This window comes from Pyrus communis, chromosome 1 (genome assembly GCF_041283825.1).
Source record: "Pyrus communis isolate YQ-2024b chromosome 1, ASM4128382v1, whole genome shotgun sequence".
Classification (NCBI taxonomy): domain Eukaryota; kingdom Viridiplantae; phylum Streptophyta; class Magnoliopsida; order Rosales; family Rosaceae; genus Pyrus; species Pyrus communis.
In genome coordinates, this window is record NC_142565.1 from 5967541 (window position 1) to 5989348 (window position 21808).

At 36.3% G+C, this 21808-nt stretch overlaps 2 protein-coding genes across 3 annotated transcripts; one reads left to right on the forward strand and one right to left on the reverse strand.

Moving 5' to 3' along the window:
• The first annotated feature begins 13549 nt into the window (after positions 1–13549).
• On the forward strand, positions 13550–18189 carry LOC137720982 (uncharacterized). Its single transcript, XM_068460111.2, has 3 exons — positions 13550–14853; positions 16979–17521; positions 17784–18189. The coding sequence occupies exons 1-3, from the start codon at positions 14002–14004 to the stop codon at positions 17895–17897; spliced, it is 1509 nt and encodes a 502-aa protein (XP_068316212.2). The 5' UTR covers positions 13550–14001; the 3' UTR covers positions 17898–18189.
• Positions 17951–21327, reverse strand: LOC137719496 (uncharacterized). Of its 2 annotated transcripts, XM_088694651.1 has the most exons (4): positions 20603–21327; positions 19734–19819; positions 19313–19370; positions 17951–19231 (listed from the first exon to the last, which is right to left on the reverse strand). In XM_088694651.1, exons 1-4 carry the CDS (start codon positions 20759–20761, stop codon positions 19133–19135), a joined length of 402 nt encoding a protein of 133 aa, XP_088550777.1. In that variant the 5' UTR covers positions 20762–21327; the 3' UTR covers positions 17951–19132. The 2 variants fall into 2 exon arrangements, 1 of the variants encoding a protein (XP_088550777.1); XR_015962867.1 differs by lacking the exon at positions 19313–19370 and having other exon boundaries at positions 20603–21323.
• Positions 21328–21808: the final 481 nt, after the last annotated feature.

The following is a 21808-nucleotide window of genomic DNA, read 5'->3' on the forward strand; positions in this document are numbered from 1 at the left end:
CCAGAAAGAGTTATGAGGGAAGTACCTAGCCTTTAATAACCGAGACGCCAAAGAATCTGGGTTTTGAATCAACTTTCACCCTTGTTTAGCAAGGAGAGGAAGGTTGAAATCATATAACGAACGGAAGCTAAGACCACCCTCCTCCTTGGGCCGGCACATATTCTCCCATGATATCCAATGGATGCAATAAGAGTCTTCACCATCCCTTCCACCAGAACTGGCTAAGTATGCGTTGGAGATCCTCACAGAATGTCTTCGGAAGGAGAAAGCAGTTCATCAAGTAAATAGGCAAAGATTGCCCTACAATCTTAATAAAAATGTCCTTGCCTGCAGCGCTTAGTAATTTCTCTTTCCATCTTTTCAACTTTTTCCAAAGACGATCCTTAATATAAGAAAACCGTTCAAAGCGATTTATCCCAAGCACAATAGGCAAACCAAGATAACGATCATGCATATCCACACGCATAACCCCAATATACGCAGCTAATTGATCTTGGATTTGCCGCCTAATATTGGGCGAAAACGACACTGCACACTTTTGAAAGTTTATACACTGTCCTGAAGCCTACTCATAGAGACGCAAAATTTGCTTCAAGAACCAACACGCTTTAAAATAGGCTTTCATAAACAGGAAGTTGCCGTCGGCAAATAGAAGATGAGAAATGCTAGGCGCCCCACGACAGATAAAAACCCCATGAATACAGCCAAGCCGTTCGTAACGAGCAAACAAACTTGTAAGGCTTTCCGCACAAAGGATGAATAAATAAGGGCGAATGGGATCCCCCTGCCTAATACCACAAATGGGAGCTATATAATGTCATATCCTAGCCCAGGGCGGATCACTTCCCGGGCCCGCTCCACCACCATAGCACGATATTGTTCGCTTTGGGCTTACCATTCCCTCACGGTTTTATTTATAGGAACTCACGAGCAACTTCCCAGTGGGTCACCCATCATGGGATTGCTCTAGCCCCCTTCTCGCTTAACTTCGGAGTTCCTACGAAACCCGAAGCTAGTGAGCTCCCAAAAGGCCTTGTGCTAGGTAGAGATGGGAATATACATATAAGGATCACACCCCTGGGCGATGTGGGATATCACATATAACCTGTAACTTCACCATTAACCAAAAAAGAGTAAGTGACCGAACTAAAACAGCTCATAATTAACTCAGTCCAGTGAGGGTCAAAGGTAAGTTGCAACATAATTCTCTTGAAAAAGCTCCACTCCACACGATCGTACACCTTACTCATATCAAGCTTCAAGGCTAAATACCCCCGTTTACCTTGTCGAAGATTATGAAGATAGTGACCTATAATTCAGAGGCTACAAGGGAATTGTTAGAAATCAATCTGCCTGGAACAAAAGTCCCTTGTTGAGTCGAAATAATAGCATCCATCAGACCCTTTAGGCAATTCACAATGACTTTGGCCTCTTGTAGAGAACATTGCAAAGCGATAGGGCATAGTTGGGTCATGTTTGTCGGCTCAGGGACCTTAGGAATTAAAGAGACAATGGTATAATTTAACTACTTGAGAATGGTGAGGAAAGATCCAACCGGTATGTTAGTTATTATTTACTATCATATAGGGCCCACTTTAAAATAAAATAAACAATAAAATCATTTTTAAAGCTTTATCTTGTAGTGGATTATGAGCCTTATGAATTAAAAAAATAATAAAGTAGAAATGAAGGCAGTATCAAAATTGATGACTGAGAACATCTCCAAATAAGATATCAAATTTTAAACATAAAATTTGAATTTGATAGCCTATGTAGCATTTTGACATCTTTCAAAATTTTGCTCTCCACCATGTATGTCAAATTAAATATTATTTTATTACACTATTTTCTTTTCTTTTTATTTTATTAAACTATTATTTTCTGGGTCTCAACCTTTGAAGGTTGATGAGCCACCACTTTGGCTGTAGACGAAATGGGACTGTTTTAAACTGCAAAAATTGATGGGTTCTCGTCTTCATACTTCACGGGTCGCGGTCTTTTCCTCTTGGGTGCTGCGGATTCAAGCCAAGACACTAAATTTTCATCACACCATAAAAACACAAAGAACCTAGCTCTGTTTGCTAACCAAAAAACTAATTCAATCTCTTTTCTCAGTCCCTCAGCAACCAAACAGAGCATTTGGGGTACCCTGAAAGAAATGAACAAAACCGAGAGTTCAGTGAGCTTATAGTATCCACCGGCGGCGGACATGGACGTGACGAATGAGCAAGAATTATGAGGGAAAGGCGACATCAGTTGAGGAACCACACAAGGCGAGTTCGAGATCGGCGATGAAACTCTCGATTTGGCGTCGCTGGTAAATTTGTTGTTGGTTTCTCTGGATTCAAACTTAATCGAATCGGTGGCTGTAATTTCTTGCTTCGTCGATCCTTGCGGCTGCCTCTTCATTCCGTACAACACCTCCATGACCTATATTTCGATCTCGTCCTGATTAGAAGATGCAGATCTGATAAAAAAAATTAATAAAAAAATATTTGACGCTGCTATCAAATTTGACAGCAAGGGGCAAAGCTACTATTTCATGTCATACCACATCAGATTTGGCTTTTCGATTGGAAAACATTGCAACTATCTTTTTTTATTGTTATTGTTGATTTGAATATTTTGACATCTCCTTTGAAGATGCTATAAGGCCTGGCTGCCATTCCAGGTCAGCTAAAAGACTGTTCAGTTGGAGCAATATTTGCTGTCAAAAGTGTTTAGTTGGCATTCCATCTAAGATTTGACATGTCATTTGAAGATGGTCTAACAATGTATTAACTTACTACCTAGTTAGAGATTACTATCACTTCACATCATATATGTTGATTTGTATATAAATACAGTTTATCTCGGGGCTATTATTAGCACTCTAAAAATCTCGTTAGGTACTCTTCACAAATGTATTTTCTTTCTACTTATAAAAAATTTAAAGTAAAAAATAAATTTTTTCGAATGTCAATAACAATTCTCTTAATCTCAAATAAGCCCCTTAATTAAGATGCATACAATACTATACAACTCAATTTTTCATGTCATCTTCCCTTTGTTTTCTTGTGTTTTACATGAAAGAACACAGCCCTAGAGGAACACTACTCGTAGTAGCTCCTCATCTAACCCAATGTCGGATGTTGGATCAAGGTTCATGAGCACATAAATTTAATGGTGGTGAAAGAATCATTTTCATAAATTCCACATGGTGATGCTTGTTCATTTGAAAGACCCAGTCTTGATTTGATCATTTCAGTTTCTTCTTCTGTGCAGAATCTTCGTAATTTTCCTCCATATCACGCCAAGTTAGCTAGTCAATATGTTATATGACATTTTTTGTTGAACATAAATAATAATATTTATTACTTTATTATAGGGAACTAGGTATTACATCAAATAATCTTGATAGAAGATTAAGACTTTTAAGTGTTTGCTTATATTTTCGTTGTCTAAGTTAATATTAAAATATCCATTAATTAAATTTGTTCTTGGTGAACCGTGTTTGAAGAAAAAGTTTAAAAGGTCAATATACGGATTACTTGTATAATTATAAAATTGATAAAATTAGTTATCTTCTGATAGCGTGATTAGTTGCCAATATTCTTTATAATATGTGGCAGTTAACCCAGCTAGCTAGGTGCAAATGACTAAAGTTAAGCTGCATATATGTCTAGCCGTAGCACGTATATGATCATGTACAAAAAAATTTAATTAAGTCGCATCCATGAATTGCGGGACGTTTTAAAAGATATTACCTTAATTACCACACACTTTTCGTCGTAGTCCGATTGAGGGGTTCAGCACGTCGATTTTTTTTTAGAAATGCTACATTTATTACATTATTTTTCGAATAATGTTAGGAGATTAAATTTATAAATAAAATTTGTAAAATAAATGATGTGTCAACCATAGGAAATAAGCACATTAATCAACACTTAAGTAATAATACAATCATCACAAACACATCATTTAGTTTACAAAATTTGGTTTAAAAATTTGTCTCCCTAACATTATCCAAGTAATAATCTAATTGTCAACTTTCATATCATTTAGTTTACAAAACTTAGTCTCTCTATCGTTTCTCTTATTTTTCTATCTACTTTGGTTTTTTTTTTTTTTGTTTTTTGTTTTGTTTCAAGGACTTTTTAGTCTACTTATTTTTAGTGTAGTGAAGCCTTGTGACCCCAAATTGGAGATTTGGTTTTCCAATATTAAAGATATATCCTCAGTGCAAAAAAAAATTTACACAACCACATAAAAAGTTATTATTTTACTTAAAAATAATACATAGTAACATAAATATAATTTTTGTTATTATATCACAGAAGTGAGATGTAATATCCAACTTTATTGTAATACGTGATCATAAAATATACCGGTAATTATATTTGTGGTACCCAAAATTTTATGGGAACTTTACCGGCATGTTTTTGGTATACTGTTTATTTTAACGAAAAATCATATTTTTACACTAAAAAGTCAATCCTAATATTATTCATTTTACTCTTTATTTTATCTTTATCGTTAAAATTCAAAGTTTTTAAACACTTTTTATAAGTTTTTCTAAATTTTATCCCTCACTTTGCCCAGTAGTATCGGATGCCTTGCCCCATGCGTGCACAAGGTTAAGCTAATTGCCAAACGACAGATGGAGTCTTCTATTCTATATTTTATGAACAAGGATTGTTTGCCATCTCACTTCTGGTGCCCTTCCGTGCCCTTCCGTGCCCTCCTGTTTATGTGATTATGATTAAGCCACGTCAACATTTTATATTCTATTCATGTTTGTCTTATTATCTTTATAAAAAAAATAATATAAAATATTAACATGACTTAATCGTGACCACACAAAACAAAAAGGCACAGATGAACATCGGAAGAGAAAGAGCTGACAATCCTTATCCATATTTTATTATGGGACTAGAATTAAAAGTTGACAAGCCAGTGCATGAGGCCACCTGCCACCCTAATGACCAAATAAATTAACGTATTCGGTGGAGTAAGCACTGTTCTAGTTAATACATATGTACAAATATATATATATATACACACATGAATATGAAAACTATCTTAACACACGTCTATGACGTACTAAACGCCCTTTTCTTGTAGTTCATGCAGTTGGTGGAATGTATCTGTGAGAGAGTTCGAACTCGAGCTGGGAGTTATAAACTTTTTTTTGTTTTGGGATCTTTTGATATGGGTTCAAAATAATTAACAATTAGACATATTTCAAAAGTTAAAAATCACTAAAAATTAGACTTATTTCAAAAAGTGGCCTATAAAATTTGACCTATTTCAAATTTTCCCCTTCGTTTTCTATAAGAGTAATCCCTTGAATGCATATTTTTACAGTTATTTATATTAAAAGGTGAGATAATAAATTGATATCAAATTCAATATTTATAAGATTTGAACTTAAGACTTGTGCTCTCACTTACAAATGCAATAGAATATTACGAGATCATAATATTGAGCAACTTAATTAACACGTGTATGTGTGTGCGCACGTGTGTGTGTATAAATCTAAGATTAGATAAAATAATAGGTTATAGAATGGTCAAATGTCCTGTTTGATCGTAGTACTTCTAAATTGTCCAACTTTTGGGCTGGTACTGTGTAACTGTTCGACTGTGGAACAACGACGGTCAATACGAACATAATGCTTTTTGATTCTTTGACTCAAGCCAAGAAGGATAAATACAACAAGAAACTATCAAATCCAAGACGTAAAACAGTTGAATTATACGGCAGGAATTATTCATCTATTAATTCACGAGTATATTATATATACATCCAGTCCTAATTACACAAGAAAACATAAAAGGACACAATCTCTAACCTTCCTAAACGAAAACCCCTATAATATCTACATAATCTTTACATACCCTTTATGACTCACGCTAACAAAAACATCTTTAAGCTCTAATTTTAAAATCCACTTGCTCTTCAGGACAGCACTGCCAAATTAATCCCTGGTTTAATTCTGGATTAGAGTAATAGAATTTGCTCAACTGCAGGCTGCAGCAGATCAGACAAGAAAGCTTTCATGCATGGTAGGTATGTTATGATTCTGAAGATCAAGCTAGGAGGCTAGGAGCGTAGAGCGAGACAATTTGCTGGACTTGATTCCCTTTCATTTAGTAGTGGCCAGATGTTATATTTCAAAAACTGTTTTTTGTTAATTGGGTTTGGTCAAGATTTGTGTAATTCTAAAACCCTAAACAAATCAGTGAAAGTAAGGCTATAATACAGGATAATATTTCTTAGTTGTATTTGTGTTGGAGGGACAAGAGGTACTCTATCCGGAGGTTTGGTTTTTACATAATTGCTATGAGCGGAATGAAAATAGGTTGTAATAGTAGTTCGAGTGGCCTAACCCTTCACCGCATTCCATTGATTTTTACTTCTAGTTGTTCTGTTTGTACGGGTTTGTTTATTCTCCTTCAGTAATATAATATCAACTGTACATCAAATAACACAAAATCAAATTACAGAAAGTACGCTATATAAAACATGCTCCATTTAATTGATCACAATCCAAGTCGGTAACCGTGTTGGTTCAGTTAGTAAAGGCGTACTTGTGGTTAACTCCTAATCTAAGTTCGATCTCTGCTGCCAGCAGTTTTCGTTGGTGGATGATCTGTAAATTCTTACGTAAAACTATACCCGTATCAGCTGTCATTTAAGTGACGCGTAAGTCCTTTAAGCTTGAGGTTGTGTGTATGTCACCAATTTTCCCCGAAATTTTTACAAATTAGAACATGGACTACTGAAGACTGTATATGAATGCCTTCTTGATTTAATTTGATAACAAAAAAAAAAAAACAAAAAATACTATATATTAGGGTTGTCTCCTACTTGTAGGATTCTATCTAAAATGTCTTCATTCTCAACTTGTGGAACAAGAAAATTTGAATGAGATCCCGGTAATCGTCTGATATTTATGACTTTGATTACAAGACAACAAGGAAATAATTATAAATAAACCTTTTTAATTAAGAATAACCTATTATTTAGAGATCTGTAACTTTAATATTCTATGTGCCGACTGAGATAAAATCCAGTCATAGACTCGTATATATGGCGTGACACCTGGGGACTAAAAGAAGAAGTAAGCACTAGTTTAAATAAGTAAGGACGTTTGAATTGAGTAATTCATGTAGTATAAATATTAGGATTTATTTAGGATTACTTTTAAAATGGTTAAAAAAGTATATTTGGTTAAAGTGTTTTTGAGTTTCAAAAACACTTGAAGTGTTTTCTACATAAAACACATAAATTGGTGTTTCTTGTAGGAAGTTCTTCAAGTACTCTTTTAGGATTCACTTGCATTTTGACTAAGGATTGGCTTCAAAGCGCTTTAAGTCATTTTAAAAGCACTTCCAAATAGGTTCTATATTCTAGTTCAGGTATAATTCGTTTTCTATTATAAACCTATAGTAAACGACTCCAAGTAATTAATAATGGACCGTAATCAAGAGTAAAACCAATCGATAGCATTACCATGTTCGATTCTCTCTCTGCCAATCTCGATAGTTAAGAAAAATAAAAATCAGTATGGCACAATTTTAAGATCGTCCAACGCAACCATTTTCTACTGTCTCTCATAAGAACTAATTAAGGACACAAATATCACGAGGCCGTAACTTTTTTTTTTTTTTTTTTTTTTTGTAGTTTTTTACTTATTATATTTCTTGTAGCTGTCTTCCCTTGTTAATATAACATGAGAAGTATAGTAATTGTGTTTAGGATCTAACATGAGATATGCTTATAAGAGGTTTTTGGATTATTAAAAGAATTGGAAATAAGTTAAGAGGTTGTTACCCTAAAAACAAAGACATGCAATATCTAATAAGGTCAATGGAAAAAGCAAATACTGCTAACTTGTATTGGGTGTCCGCACATGAAGGATGAATTCACCTTAAAATGCATTTGAAAAATAATTAAAACTACAAGTTCAAATTGACACTAATCAATATTTAATCGAAATACTAATTAACTTTAATTATATTTAATTGTCATGCTAATTAACTTTAAATATAAGCCCAAACTATAAGTTCAAATTGACACTAATCAATATATAATCGTCATACTTATTATCCCATTAAACAATGCACTCAGTACTATAATCTGGTAGTATTCCTTTTCATTTATAAGTGAGAGGTCTTATGTTCAAATCTCGTGGATGATAAATTAGATATCAACTTAGGTTGCTCATTGTGTGATTTAGCTGAAATCTCCATCCCCTAACCTTGAAGATTTATGAAAGTGTTGTTTTTTGTTTTTTTTTTTTGTCAAACAATAAATTTAGTTAGATTAAATGTTAGGTTAGCCACCGACAGGGTTTGAATTCACGCCATCATGCAATGACTCAACACATTTTCACCACCATAGTAAAAAGCCACTTGTGACTTGTTTATTTGTTCTTGTTGTGGACTATATTACCAGATAATTTGGGCTTCTTCAACATGCCAGTGGCCCAAGAAATCAATAATATAATTTTAAAATTTGTCTTTATTTTTTTCTCTTTTTTTTCTTTTAAATAAATGGGGTTTTATTGACAATGAAAGAATAAATATACTATATATTCATCTAAACTACATAGAGGAAATTTGAGCTTAAACATAACACAGTGTTTTATCCAACTTAATTAAATTCATATTTGGAAGAAAAAAAAAAACAGCATAGAAACGTAGTAAATATAGAATTCAGTCCCATATGTATAGTTCGTAGATAATTTCTAATCATTGTCGAGACACTTTTGCAATGAGAAATGATTTTCACGAACTCCTTATCTCCTTCTACGCACTTTGCTCATTTTCTTTTAATGTGATTTTAGTTGAATAAATCAAACGAAAAAAACGTAAATAAAAAGAAGCCTGTATAAAATAACTTCCCTTTTGCCATCCATGGCTAGACAATAGAACGTGGTGCTGCACATGGATCGTTAGGACCTGAAAAGAGGGCCCAAACTGAAGGACCATAACCTTTTAAGTCATTGGGTCCGGTTTGGTGGTACATTTTTAGACGGGCTGCATTGCATAAACTGCAGCATAATGATTGTTCCATATTGAAATGACCAGGCAAGAAAGGGAAGAGTTTTCCATCTTTGATAACAAATAGGAGGTGTTTTGAATAAATGGATAAATGGTCATCGTGATGATAGGATAATCGGATTATAATTTCAATAGTAAAACAATTAAGATTTAAACTCTGGTGATAAAATTTGTTAGTGATTAAACAGTTCATCCCAAGGATTTGATTCTTAATTTTTTTTTTTTTAAAACCATGGTAAATATATTTCGAAGATTCTATCACTACATGCGCTATTTATATAATTAGACCTTTGTTTAAACAATTGATTTGTTACATTTGGTTGTTGGGCTTCACGTTTAGTCGAACACACCCTGATAACGTGAATGAATTGAGCTATCGATCTTAAAACCATTTAACTGGTTGACGTAAAGTATGCGTGGTTGCTAAGTTTCGCATTTTACATATGGGTGAACATGTTATGATATCATGACGAATATTAAGGTTGAAATCTTAAGAGTACGTAACTAATCATAATGTAAAACACATGATTATTAAGTTTCACATGTGGGTGAAAGTGCTCTACATTTATTAGTCCTTACAAGTGACTAGTGCACATCCTTATCAGTTCTTACAAGAATTTTTAATTATTTTATTTAGACAACTCTGTACATCCTACACCCGAAATCAAGTCCACGGTGCCGGAGTGGACCCAAAGTGTCATGGCCCACGGGGACAAGGCTACATATAGATTACCAATCAAATAAATGTCAATACACTTCTTCGCACCTCAGACCAAACAATTTCACTGAAACGCTTTTGTGAATAATACGATAGTGGTTGGGAAAAAGCTAAAACGCTTATGTAAATCTTTCTTTTCTCCAAATGATGGATTGATGTGGTCGTGACCTGCTGGTCCCCTTTTCTGAAGAAAACCTTGGTGCTTGAGTGAGTGCTTTGTTAACTCTGACAAATACAAAACCATTATAATTTTAAGGAAAATTAATGAAAATGATTTGAAAATTTTGAGTTTTAACGATAAGGACAAAATAAAGGGTGAAATGAATAGTAACAAAATTGAATTTTTAGTATAAAAATATGATTTTTCGTTAAAGTTAATAGTACCGAAACTTTTCCTTAAAGTTCCTTATATTTTAATCATAGAAACAATTAATTAGACCATAATCACCTTCCCACATGATTCCATTTAGTTGGGGGTCCGTCGTCCTAAACACCTAATAAAGTAAAAGGGTTTGTTGCTGGGAAAAAGAACAAAAGAAGAACTAGCAACGAGAGATTTTTCAACTTGATTAGATGCTACGTGTTATTATATAAATTGTGAGATATATGTGTTAAAAAGTTAATAATTTAAAAATAAAATTTTCCATCACTTACATAAAAATGCATGATATACTATCCGTGTTCCTATCACAATAAAAAAAAATTCCCGCTAGCAACGAGTTGGCATTCTCTCTCTTCATCAAATCACTTTTTTACTAAGAATTAAAGACCTGCTGTGTTGGGTGGGTGATGAGGGTAGTACACTACAGACTCCATCAACCTCTAATGTAAAAGAAAATCCATTAAAAATCTTTCAAATTGGTTGGATTTGTTGGAGAATAGGATCTCACATTGGTCATATGACAAAATTATATACAATTAATATATGAGAGTTTCCAGTCTTGGTATCACCGAGACCTTTCGTGGTAAAACTCAATACATAATAATAGGTGGTTAAGTTGAGACAATATCGATGATATTGGTGGTGGATCTTGCTTAGGCCTATAAAGTTTCACATGTTACCAGAGCAAACTATTTTTTCGACATGTCTTGGGCCTAATTTGCTAAGCTCGAATTTGCCTCCTTAAGTTGGGATTACGAAAAGTTGCGCTAACTCAAACTCAAAGATATTAAATAATTGGGCTTTGAAAAGTTGCTTTGCCCCTAGTACTTGAATGATGATCAGGCTCTCAAAAAGTTGTGTTAGCTCTGGTATAATGACTTAACTAGCTTCTGATGTGGGAATTGGTTTCCCTTGCGACCCTATGAAGGGTCACTCGTGAGGGCAAAGGGGGCATGTTGGAGAATACGATCCACATCGGTTATATGATAAAATTTTATACAATTAATATTTAAAGTTTTCACACCTAATACTACCAAGGTTTTTTACGATAAAACTCGATACTAAATAATAGGTGGTTAAATTATCAGTGATATTGATAATGGACAATGCATGGACCTATGAAATTTCACAGGATTGATACCAAACTCATAACTTAAGTCGTTCAACGTTTATTGCTACACCGAGATTCATTTTACGTTTTTTTGGAGTCGTTCACAAACATGCGAACATAAATAACTTCCATCAAAAGCGACAATATTGAGGCTTAGTCACTAACTAATGGGTGATTCCAATGGTGCATAAAACGAATTTGATTCATGTGTGCTCAAAATGCTTGATAAGTGACCCACATGAGTAATGACTAATGATGGTTAAAACTTCAAAGTATCATGCGGATCTCGGCCGCTTGATAGTAATAATGTTTAAACCAAGAAATTGACTCTTAACATTTAAAAGTCAAAATGTATGTCATATGCTGTATTTTCTCTCAAAAGAATGTCCATGTCCATGAATGCCGGTTGCTTATTCTACGTAACTTTTTATTTTCGCTGACTCATGTTATTATGTTAAATTTGCAGTTTTAACTCGCAACTATAAAAAATCGTCATGAAATAATGCATGACGATTTCTTTGAAATAGGAACCACAATTCCCTCGACAAAATTGCTAAAGTACAAACTTATTTACCAATTAATTACAAACCCTAAGAACAGGACAAGGGGGTGTAGTCAAATAAGGATTTAGATAGATTTTAAAGGATTTTAAAAGACTTTAGAATCTAGGTGTAGTCAACTAGGATTTCAAAAGAATTTAAGAGAGTCCATTCAAATACAGATGTAGTCAACTAAAGGATTTTAAAGGATTTTAGAATCCTGATGTAGTCAAGTAGGATTTTAAAGGATTTTTATTGAGTATATGCAAATCTATATGTATTAAATTTTTTATGAATTTTGAAGGATTTCATTGAATGAGTGATTTTGTAGGATTTGAGAAGAAATGGTAAGCTTGAAAAAGACTATAAAGAATCCTACATCTACCCCCAGGATTTCTTTCTAACCCCCTTTGATTTTTTTTCTCTCTCTCTCTCTCCACTCTATGGGGGTGTATTCAATTGGGATTTTGAAGAATTTTAATTCTTTTAATGAATCTAGGCGTATTCAATCAAGATTTTAAGTGATTCTCTGAAATTCAAGGTGTATTCAATTAGAATTTTAAGATAGTTTATTTAAATCCTTAGAAATCCGGATGTATTCAAGTATGATTTTAAATAAGTTTATAACATTGCAGATGTATTAAATTAGAAATTGATTTTAAAGAATTTGAGAAAATTGAGGAATTAGAGGGAATTGAAGAGATTTCGTAGTGTATTTTAGCATCCACAAATCTCACCTCTCCCCAAGAGATTTGGAGGGAATTGGATCAAAATTTTATATGGAATCTCTAAAAATCAATTAAACTTCATAAAAATCCATGGATTTATAAATTCAGTAAATTCTCTTAAATTCTCAATTGAATACACCCTCTACAACCGAACTTTCTTTCTTACTCTCTTCCCATTTCATTGAAAATATTTGATCTTACCTGCTAATTATCCACTATGCAACCGAGATTCTTTCTCTCTTTTTCAATGAAATGGACAAAGGCAAATCAAATAATTTCAATGGATAGGGTAATAATTTCCACTCTGCAATCAAGCTTTCTTTCTTTCTCCACTCTGCAACCAAGATTCTTTCTCTCTTTTTGGAGGTGTATAACACGCAAAGGTAAATCAAGCTAATTATCCACTGCATCCCTCCCTGACGAGGTAATCTACGCATTCATTGCTAATACTAAGATTGTTTTCCTATTTACATAGGAGTGAACGTATTTACAGTATTGGAAGAACTAGGCATTTTAAATTAAGGGTTAGGAGAACTTGGCATCCGGAAAACATGAAGGATTGGGAGAATGGGCATTTTACATTGGATGGCAAGGTATTTTAAATTAATGGGTGGAATTCGTCAGGGAGAATTGCGCATTGGGAAGACATGGAGGATAGGGAGAACTGGGTAAAGTTCTTAAATTTTTTTTTTCAAGTTTATTTATTTATTTTTTAATCTTTATTTTTTATTTAAAAAATAATTCTTTAAATGACAAGAAATTTCTCAAAACCCATTCAAATATTAATCAAAATCCATAAATGCTTGAAAATCCATTTGAAAGTTGTAAAGATTCTACAATCATTTGAAATCTATCACTTAACAAAATCTTTTTAAATCTTATGAAATCCGAATTGATTATCCTTCATAAAAACAAAATAAAATATCTAAAGCGGAATATATATACTGTACATATTTCTATATATTTTCCCTCCGCATCTAATATTTTCCATATTTACAATATTTACACATATCAAAAAATTCGAAGGCAAACGAACGACACCTCTAAAATTGCGTGCAAATAGTTACCTCTGCCAGCAGAAATTAACCACGCCCAGTTATCCCATCTCTGTAAAACTGTAAACAGTAAAAGCCAGCTTTCTCACTCCTCCTCCATATATTTTCTTCTTTCTTCGTCCCACAAGGCCACAACCATTTCCCCATACTTTCTCTCTCCAAAACCCTGTTGTTCTTACTATTTTTTCTTACGCCTTATCATTGTGCCGATCATTCCCACTTCTCCTCCTACCCTGACCCTTTCATCTCCTCTCAACCAGAAGCTCTCTGATACCGGAGAATTTCTAGGTTTGGGCGTACATGAGAGATTTTTCTGCAGTTCGTTCGGGGCAATTTCATAAATACCCAATTCCCCGGGGACGTCCGGAGTCGAAATTAGAACTTGTGCAGGGGGTTTTGGGTAAAAGTGAGAAAAAAAATGCAGAAAACGAGTCCGACTGGGCTGGACAAGCTCAAAGCTTCCAACTTGTTCGCATTCCCAGAAAAAACCGGCTACTACTTGGCCCTCTGCTTGCGCATGGGCCTCCTCCTATGCCTCCTGGCGTCGATTTCACTCGCGCTCTTCTCCGCCTTCTACACCAAATCACACTGGTTACCCGTGCCGGACTTCGCCCCGACCCGAACCGACTTGGTGGCTCCTGGACCCGGACCCCAACCAGAACCCGGACCCAAACCAGAACCCACCAGCATCTCCCACATTCTCTTCGGCATCGGCGCCTCCCTCACCACTTGGCACGACCGGAGCCGGTCAGGGGAACTCTGGTGGGACCCCAACACAACCCGCGGTTTCGTATGGCTGGACGCGAAACCTGAAAAAGAAACGGACTTCTCCGGTTCGATTCCGTACCGAGTGTCGGAGGACTGGACCCGCTTCAGGTACTCGAGTTCGCAATCGGCAGTTCGTATCGCGCGGATTGTGTACGAGAGCTTTAAAGTCGGGCTGCCCAACGTGCGGTGGTTCGTGATGGGGGACGACGACACGGTGTTTTTCACCGAGAACCTGGTTTCGGTGCTGGCGAGGTACGACCATGACCGGATGTACTACATTGGCGGGAACTCGGAGAGCGTGGAGCAGGACGAGATGCACGCGTACGACATGGCGTTTGGCGGCGGCGGGTTCGCGATCAGCTACCCGCTCGCGGCGCGGCTGGTCGAAATGATGGACGGCTGTCTGGAGAGGTACTACAATTTCTACGGTTCCGATCAGCGGGTGTGGGCCTGCGTCAGCGAGATGGGTGTACCGCTCACTAAACACGGTGGGTTCCACCAGGTACGTCGATACTTTTCTTGCTTTGTTTTTTGGTTACACGTAGCGGCGTTTGGTTGTTTTACTTAGCAGCTAGGGGAAAGGGTGGCGGAATACGGAGGTGGTGGGTCAACAGTTTTTGGTTTTGTTCGTGACGCATTTTTAACGGCAAATGTGGGCGGGTCATTGGGTTCGCGCCACGTGTGTGGAGTAGAGGAAGGGGTTTTGAAATTTGTGTTGGAGGACCAAATGGTGAGCTGCCACCTAACCTCGTCAATCATAATACAAAAATGGTTTGAATTAATTGACTCAAGAGTCAAATTTTTCGGAAAATTTGAAATGATTAAAGCTGATTTTTATTGGTGAAGCAATAATTCTCTTTGTATTTAGAAAGACTAAAACCCTACGTAAAAAATTAACAACAAAAACGCAGAAAAATTTATTGTTAGTAAACGTCACGACTTACGCCTGATTTTAATTTATTTATATCTTCATATAGCTTATTCGTATAAAAAATCGTACTAGACACGGTTGACTCGAAACTGAAAACAAATTTAGTAATCTTATTCTTATACAAATGTGACAAAACGTACTAGGTTTAGAATGGTGTAAATTTTCTTATTGTTCCTAAACTATATCATTGTTTATATTAAGGTCCTAAACTATATTATTGTTTACTTTAAGGTCCTTGTTTATTTTAAGGTCCTAAAGTATAATATTATTATCATGACACGTGGCAAAGCATGCCTGCAATGCGATGTTACTGTTGGTAGGTTTTATAGTTACTCTGTATGAATAATATTTGATTTTAAAGGGAAGAGATCTTTTCATCAAATGATTTGGATTTTTAAAATTTTATTCAACAATAAAAAATTATTATAATTTTTAAAGGGTCAGTACATGTAAATCGTTAGATGAAATTTTAAAGGTCTGAATCACATGATTAAATCTCCAAATCTCTTTGACGTCAATACATGTAAATCTATAGATGAAATTTTAAAAGTCTGAATTACATGATTAAATCTCCAAATCTCCTTGACGAAAGAGATCCTGACGATTTTAAAAAGCTGCATGCATGTGTTTGGATTGTCGTGTCTCATAGCAAAAAGTTGAATACGTGTCCTTGAATTTGCATTTTTTTTTTTTCTTCACAGGATTTACTTTAATGAATATTCTTTTAATTGATTGTGACAAAGATTAGCGTTGGTGGCCTAAATCTCTCTCCTCTGTCTTTAAGCAAGCAGTTGCCTTCGATAGACTTGGAATATGTACCGTTTACCACACCTGTTTTGTGGCGTTTATGGCGCCATGCTATTGGAAAAAGTTTGGTAGCTATGCTCCCACCTGCCAGGTGTAAAGTGTGCCAGATTGAGGAAATTTCGTAGTTTTATACACCGATATCTTATACCAGTCTCGTACCATCGCACTAGGGTTATAGATTTTTCAATGTGATTGATATACGAAATGGTACATTACGTGTTATTAAACAAATGAAGGAATATGTGTGCTAAAATGTTAATAACTTGAAAAATAAAATTTCTCACCATTCCTATTAAAACATATGATGTACCACTTGTATTATCGTTTATGCATTAGCACGTGAAAAAAGTAAAAAATTTATGTAGGTTTGAAATAGAGATAATCGTATATTTGATATGTGTAAGTTTATCTCGTAAGACACTGACCGTAACAAGAAGTTAATCGTTCGTACATGTGATACTGACTGTGAAAATGTTTTGGAGGTTTCTTTGGTGGCTCCGGTGAAAATAACGGGTCATCTTTGTCCTTGCGTACTACTCACGTTACCAAGTTTGACTCAAAAATCCTTCGTCCATAGATCATGGGCATGATCTCGCACCATTTAAATTCCTCCAACCATTTACGCAAGATGGTTGGTGGGTGAGTCTTTGATAAGGCTGTAGTAGCTTTCACCAGCATAATTTTATGGTCGAAATTGAGGTTGTTAGGTTTTAAGAAACCCATCTTGTATGGGACGCATAATCTATTCTGAAGTCCGGTTATTTGGTCTAGTAATACTCGGTCACAATACATTGTTCCGTCAATATTTTGTCAGTAAAAAATCTTACTGGATTTTTTTGTTGACTATAGAATATGAATGTGACCCGTTTGGTATTTTGTAATTTTTCAGTACGATATCAGAGGGGACCCCTATGGTGTCTTAGCAGCGCACCCATTGGCACCACTTGTGTCACTTCACCATCTGGACTCCATGAAACCCATGTTCCCAGACCAGACCCATTTAGACTCACTCAAATCCCTTCTTCGTGCATACCGGGTCGACCCGGGCCGGATCCTACAACAGAGCTTTTGCTACGATCACCGGCGTAAATGGTCAATGTCCGTTTCATGGGGCTATACCATTCAGCTTTACCCGTCATTGATCGGAGCTATGGATCTTCAGATGCCGTTGCAGACGTTCAAGACGTGGAGGAGCTGGAGTAATGGACCTTTCACGTTCAATACCCGACCCGTGAGTTCCGACCCGTGTCAGCAGCCCATCATTTACTTCTTGGAGCAGGTTGTTGTCGGCAAGAGTGGGATTGTGACTATTTACAAGAGGTTTATGGCCAATGAGGGGAACCAATGTAAGAAAAAAGAGTATGCCCATGCAATGGCAGTGCAGAGGATTGTAGTCTCCTCAGAGAAGATGGACCCTCACTATTGGACAAAGGTAAACCCTAACTCTTTTCACAAATGAGTATTCCTTTTTCATACATATGGGTCCTACGTATGTGTTGAGTGTTACACAAGGAAAGCTTCTTTGCATTAGGACGTCGTTGTGACAGTATCATAAATCAATTACGTATACGTATAATACGTTTTAGTACGATATGATTAGCTTATAATACTGGCCTAATCGTATAGCACATTGGATTAGTGCATGTCTTTTGAGCTTAATTTAGTGGCCTAATTAAAGGTTGTATTTTTTGTAGGAAGAGGCTCCACGAAGACAGTGCTGTGAGATTAAGAACCGAGGAAGCATAAAGAATGGAGGCATGGGGCTTAGGATTAGGGCATGCAAACCCAAGGAGTCAATTACTATGTAGATGTTTAGGAAATTATGCAATGCTGCACTATAGAGGCCACTTTTTTGGTTTGCCCCCCCCCCCCCCCCCCGGGGGTCCTTATTAGCGTACTACTCATATAGATCCATTCAGCCGGTCCACTTATGTAACTACTCAAGCAATAATACGAAGGCTTAGATTAGTTCACACATATAACGCAAAATTATTGCATACTAATAAAATGTAGTCACTTGATATACTTAGTCTACTTGTGCTTAACAAATGATGAACGACGTATCTGATATATCCAACGGACTCATAATTTGCACAATAATTAGTCGACGACTTCGTGTCATTTTTCTCTTTCCTTATACATGTGAGTGATGTGTCAATTTTTCAAAGTTTGATGGGGGTGGCTTTTTAGTTTCAGTGGTGGTAGAGGAAGCACTAGGCTCATATCAACAAGAGTTAAAATTGCACTTGCAACTTGACCAATTGTAGCGATACACACCAAATGGCCTGAAAGCAGCCGCACTAGCAAATGAAGAAGGGTACGATAAATCCACAACTTTCCCATCCACTCCAAAACTCATTGCATTTGTCTACTCGAAGGGTGAAAAATAAAGAAAAATTTGAAAAGGAAAGGTTGAAAGCATATTTGGTGGTTTTGAAAGGTCTACGGACAAAGCAACCAAAAAAGGAGGGAAAGGGAAAGGTAAAAAGGCAGTGGAGCTATTATGACCGAGGGAAAGTTTACAATTTGTAATGATAGGAGGTTGATTAAGTACTAATGGGGAATTAATATATTCAAAGCAAAACAGACTGGAATTGATCAAACGTTGTGGATCAGTTGAATATCATCACTACACTAAGCACATTGGGTTAACATGTTTAATGTGGTTTGCTATTTGCTAATCTCTCAGTGGAGCTAATCTATTTGGATAAAAGCGATGAGTTAAGACGCAAAAGCATAATATGATGATCTCACTGAACAAATTAAGCGATAAATTAAGACGTAATACCTGGTGAAAGCTGAGGCCAATAATGGTCTACTTGTCCATGGAGTCTGAAGAAACAATGAACAGGTAAGAGTTCAGCGGACTGATCAGCCTCCGACAATGATCATTAACACACAACCGAAATTTCAGTGAATGTAATAGGCAATACCAGGTAAAAGGTACAGAAAAAGAAACGATACAAGTGTTTATTTTAGATTGTACCTGCCTGGAAATAGTTGTGCGCGTTCATGTATACATCTGAAAAAATGGAAGGGACAATTACTTACATACCATACAATTGTTGTGTGTGCTCATGTATACATCTATTAATTGCAGAGCAAGGTTTCGCGTATTGGATTTCCAGTTGTCGGATTCACCCTGTTAACACAACAGCTGCTTGTAAAATGGAGCAGATTTGTGAAGATAAATGCATGGATATAAAGTATCTTTTATTCTTACCGGCAACTTTGCAAAAATATTCACGTTGATCTTTCTCCCAAAGGAACATCTGTGAAGTCTGTCGACAAAGAAGGAAAATTATGCAAAATTGATTCAGTTCACTGGATTGTAAGTAACACCGCCTAGAAAATATTAACTCTATGCTTGGTTCGCACCAAGGAAAAGGAAACATTCCACTACCTTTTATTTTCTGCGGAAACTAGCCAAAGAAAACTGAAGCTACTCTGGAGACCGGAGAGAGAACTATATAGTACACCGAGAAGAAAAGCTTATCTTTTTTTTAACCGTCTATTTTTCACTGTAGTATTGCAATTAGCTCTCACAGATTGGAGTAAATGGTAAACCTAGAGATGAAATCCCCTAGTGGAAAGTGTTAAGTCAAGCTATGAACAATGTTAGCATTAAGCAAATTTCTACATACCTGCACCCGTGACATTTATTTGACCCTTTGAAATATGTGTTGCCTGTGGCAACTGCACCTTCCAAGTTAGCGTTGCTCAGATTTGCCTGCAGAAGTGGTACATGTGTGAGTGAGAAGTTAGAACTTAGAACATTAGGATATAAATTTCTTCACTCTTTTTCCTTGAACATTTGAACTCTGGGGCCAAGGGACGAGGAAGCAACTACACTCGGGGGTGAAAACTAACAAAACTTTCATAAATGGGAAATCTTGATCATTATAAGGTTTGGCTGAACTGGTAGAGAAAAGCAGTTTCAATTAATGAATCTGAAGTTTAGCCTTGTCACATAGACTGACATGTTTAGCTATTTTGTACAAATTGTACCTCAAGATACTTCTGTTAACTTGATCAGAAAGATCTACCAATTACATTCTCAGCGCATCTCCAAAACAACAATAAGTATCATGGCACTAAGTGACCACGGATTAACGAAGAATGGTGAACCTGCTAGCTTGAAGGGAAAGGATTTACAGGTCCCCTAGTCATGTTCAGCATTTACATAGAACATGGATACTCGTGTCATAAGTAAACCAGAGCCTGATCTTAGAAAACCCGAACAAGCATGAAACTTCTTCCATAATATCATTAAAAAGGACAACACCGCAGGAGCTTCCAACTGAAAATTTGCTCAAGGCGTGGTAGGTGTCCCATAAGTCCCGGAAATGGGAGCTTCGGACACATTGTCCACACATATTAGTATGATACTGAAAATTCCAGTCTATCCCTCTATCTGCAAATTTCACCATTTACCAACGAAACTGACAGCGGAGCATCTAAATTAGGATTCTTATTAATCAGAATGTAAATTAAATGTTCCATCAAACTTCACCTTTGTCACATTGGCCAAGGAAAAGTCCACAGCTCTTAGATCTGCATCAGAAAGATCAGCCCCAGGAGAAACAATATCAGAGTAAATATAACAACGAATAAACCACGGTCTTTTTCTGCATATCAGATACATAAAAATCTGTAATTCGAGCCAATGCATATATGAAACATTCCTTCTTCCTTGTCCTTCCTAAACATTTGCAACACGTACCAACGTCAATCGAAGATTACAGCATTTGTGTTAATAAATTATTGAAAACAAATGTACCTGTTAAATCAGCATCAAAGAAGCTAGCACCTAAAAACTTGGTGCCTTTGAAATTCGCTTGCCTCAATATCGACTGCAACAAAATCAACACACAAAATTTCAAAATCTTCGAATGCAATAAACATCAAACACTTAAACGTTTCACAAAATCGATTGATTTTGGACGGTTTTGAAGTCTTGCTTGATCAAGGTCTTGCCGCTAAAGCCCTTGCCAGTGAGGTCCTGGCCCCTAGTCACCTCCGAACCGTACGGACCTCCACGCTTTCATCAACAACGAGACGATATTTAAGCCCATTGATTTATTTCCCGTCACTTTCTCGGGAACCAAACAGAATACTGGCATTCAGGATTGAAGCTTTTGTTGTGTTTGGCTCATATATTTATGAGTTGGCAACAATTTTGTAAGTGTAACTTTGTGAATGCTACAAGGAAATGGCAGCAGCCATTTGTGACTTTGTGTTTTGCTTTCGGTTGTGGCATGGAAGTCTTCGTTCAAGGGAAGACATTGTGACTGCCACAAGCAACGTTGGAAGCAGGAGCAGGTCTTGACTTTGTGGGATTGCATGCAATTGAGCATTCTTTCTTTTCTATGCATTACATGGCAGATGGAGAAAAGGGTTGCACTCTATATGTAGGCTAGGTACTGTTGAGAGTTGTCCCACGTCGGTAAGGGAGAAGGTTTGCTATATGCTTATATGGTATTGGGCCACTTCCCATATTGTCAATTAGTTTTATGGTGAAATTGACCTCAATTTCATCATGGTATCAGAGCGGGTTGTCCTAGTGTGAAGCCAAACGGCCACACGCACTCTACATCACCCAGTTGTTGTCCACGTGTAGGCTTGAAAATCCACCACACGTGCAGGGCGAGTTGAGAGTTGTCCCATATCAGTGAGGGACAAGGTTTGCTATGTGCTTATATGGTCTTGAGCTACTCCC

What these genes read in the sequence shown, in the direction of transcription:
- LOC137719496 (XM_088694651.1), bottom strand. Translation starts at nt 20,761, where the DNA reads ATGCATTGGCTCGAATTACAGATTTTTATGTATCTGATATGCAGAAAA. An exon ending in CCTTGGCCAATGTGACAAAG is followed by an intron (nt 19,820 to 20,602) that starts GTGAAGTTTGAT and finishes CCACTTCTGCAG; the next exon opens with GCAAATCTGAGCAACGCTAA. An exon ending in ATATTTTTGCAAAGTTGCCG is followed by an intron (nt 19,232 to 19,312) that starts GTAAGAATAAAA and finishes TTGTGTTAACAG; the next exon opens with GGTGAATCCGACAACTGGAA.
- LOC137720982 (XM_068460111.2), top strand. Translation starts at nt 14,002, where the DNA reads ATGCAGAAAACGAGTCCGACTGGGCTGGACAAGCTCAAAGCTTCCAAC. An exon ending in AACACGGTGGGTTCCACCAG is followed by an intron (nt 14,854 to 16,978) that starts GTACGTCGATAC and finishes GTAATTTTTCAG; the next exon opens with TACGATATCAGAGGGGACCC. An exon ending in ACCCTCACTATTGGACAAAG is followed by an intron (nt 17,522 to 17,783) that starts GTAAACCCTAAC and finishes TATTTTTTGTAG; the next exon opens with GAAGAGGCTCCACGAAGACA.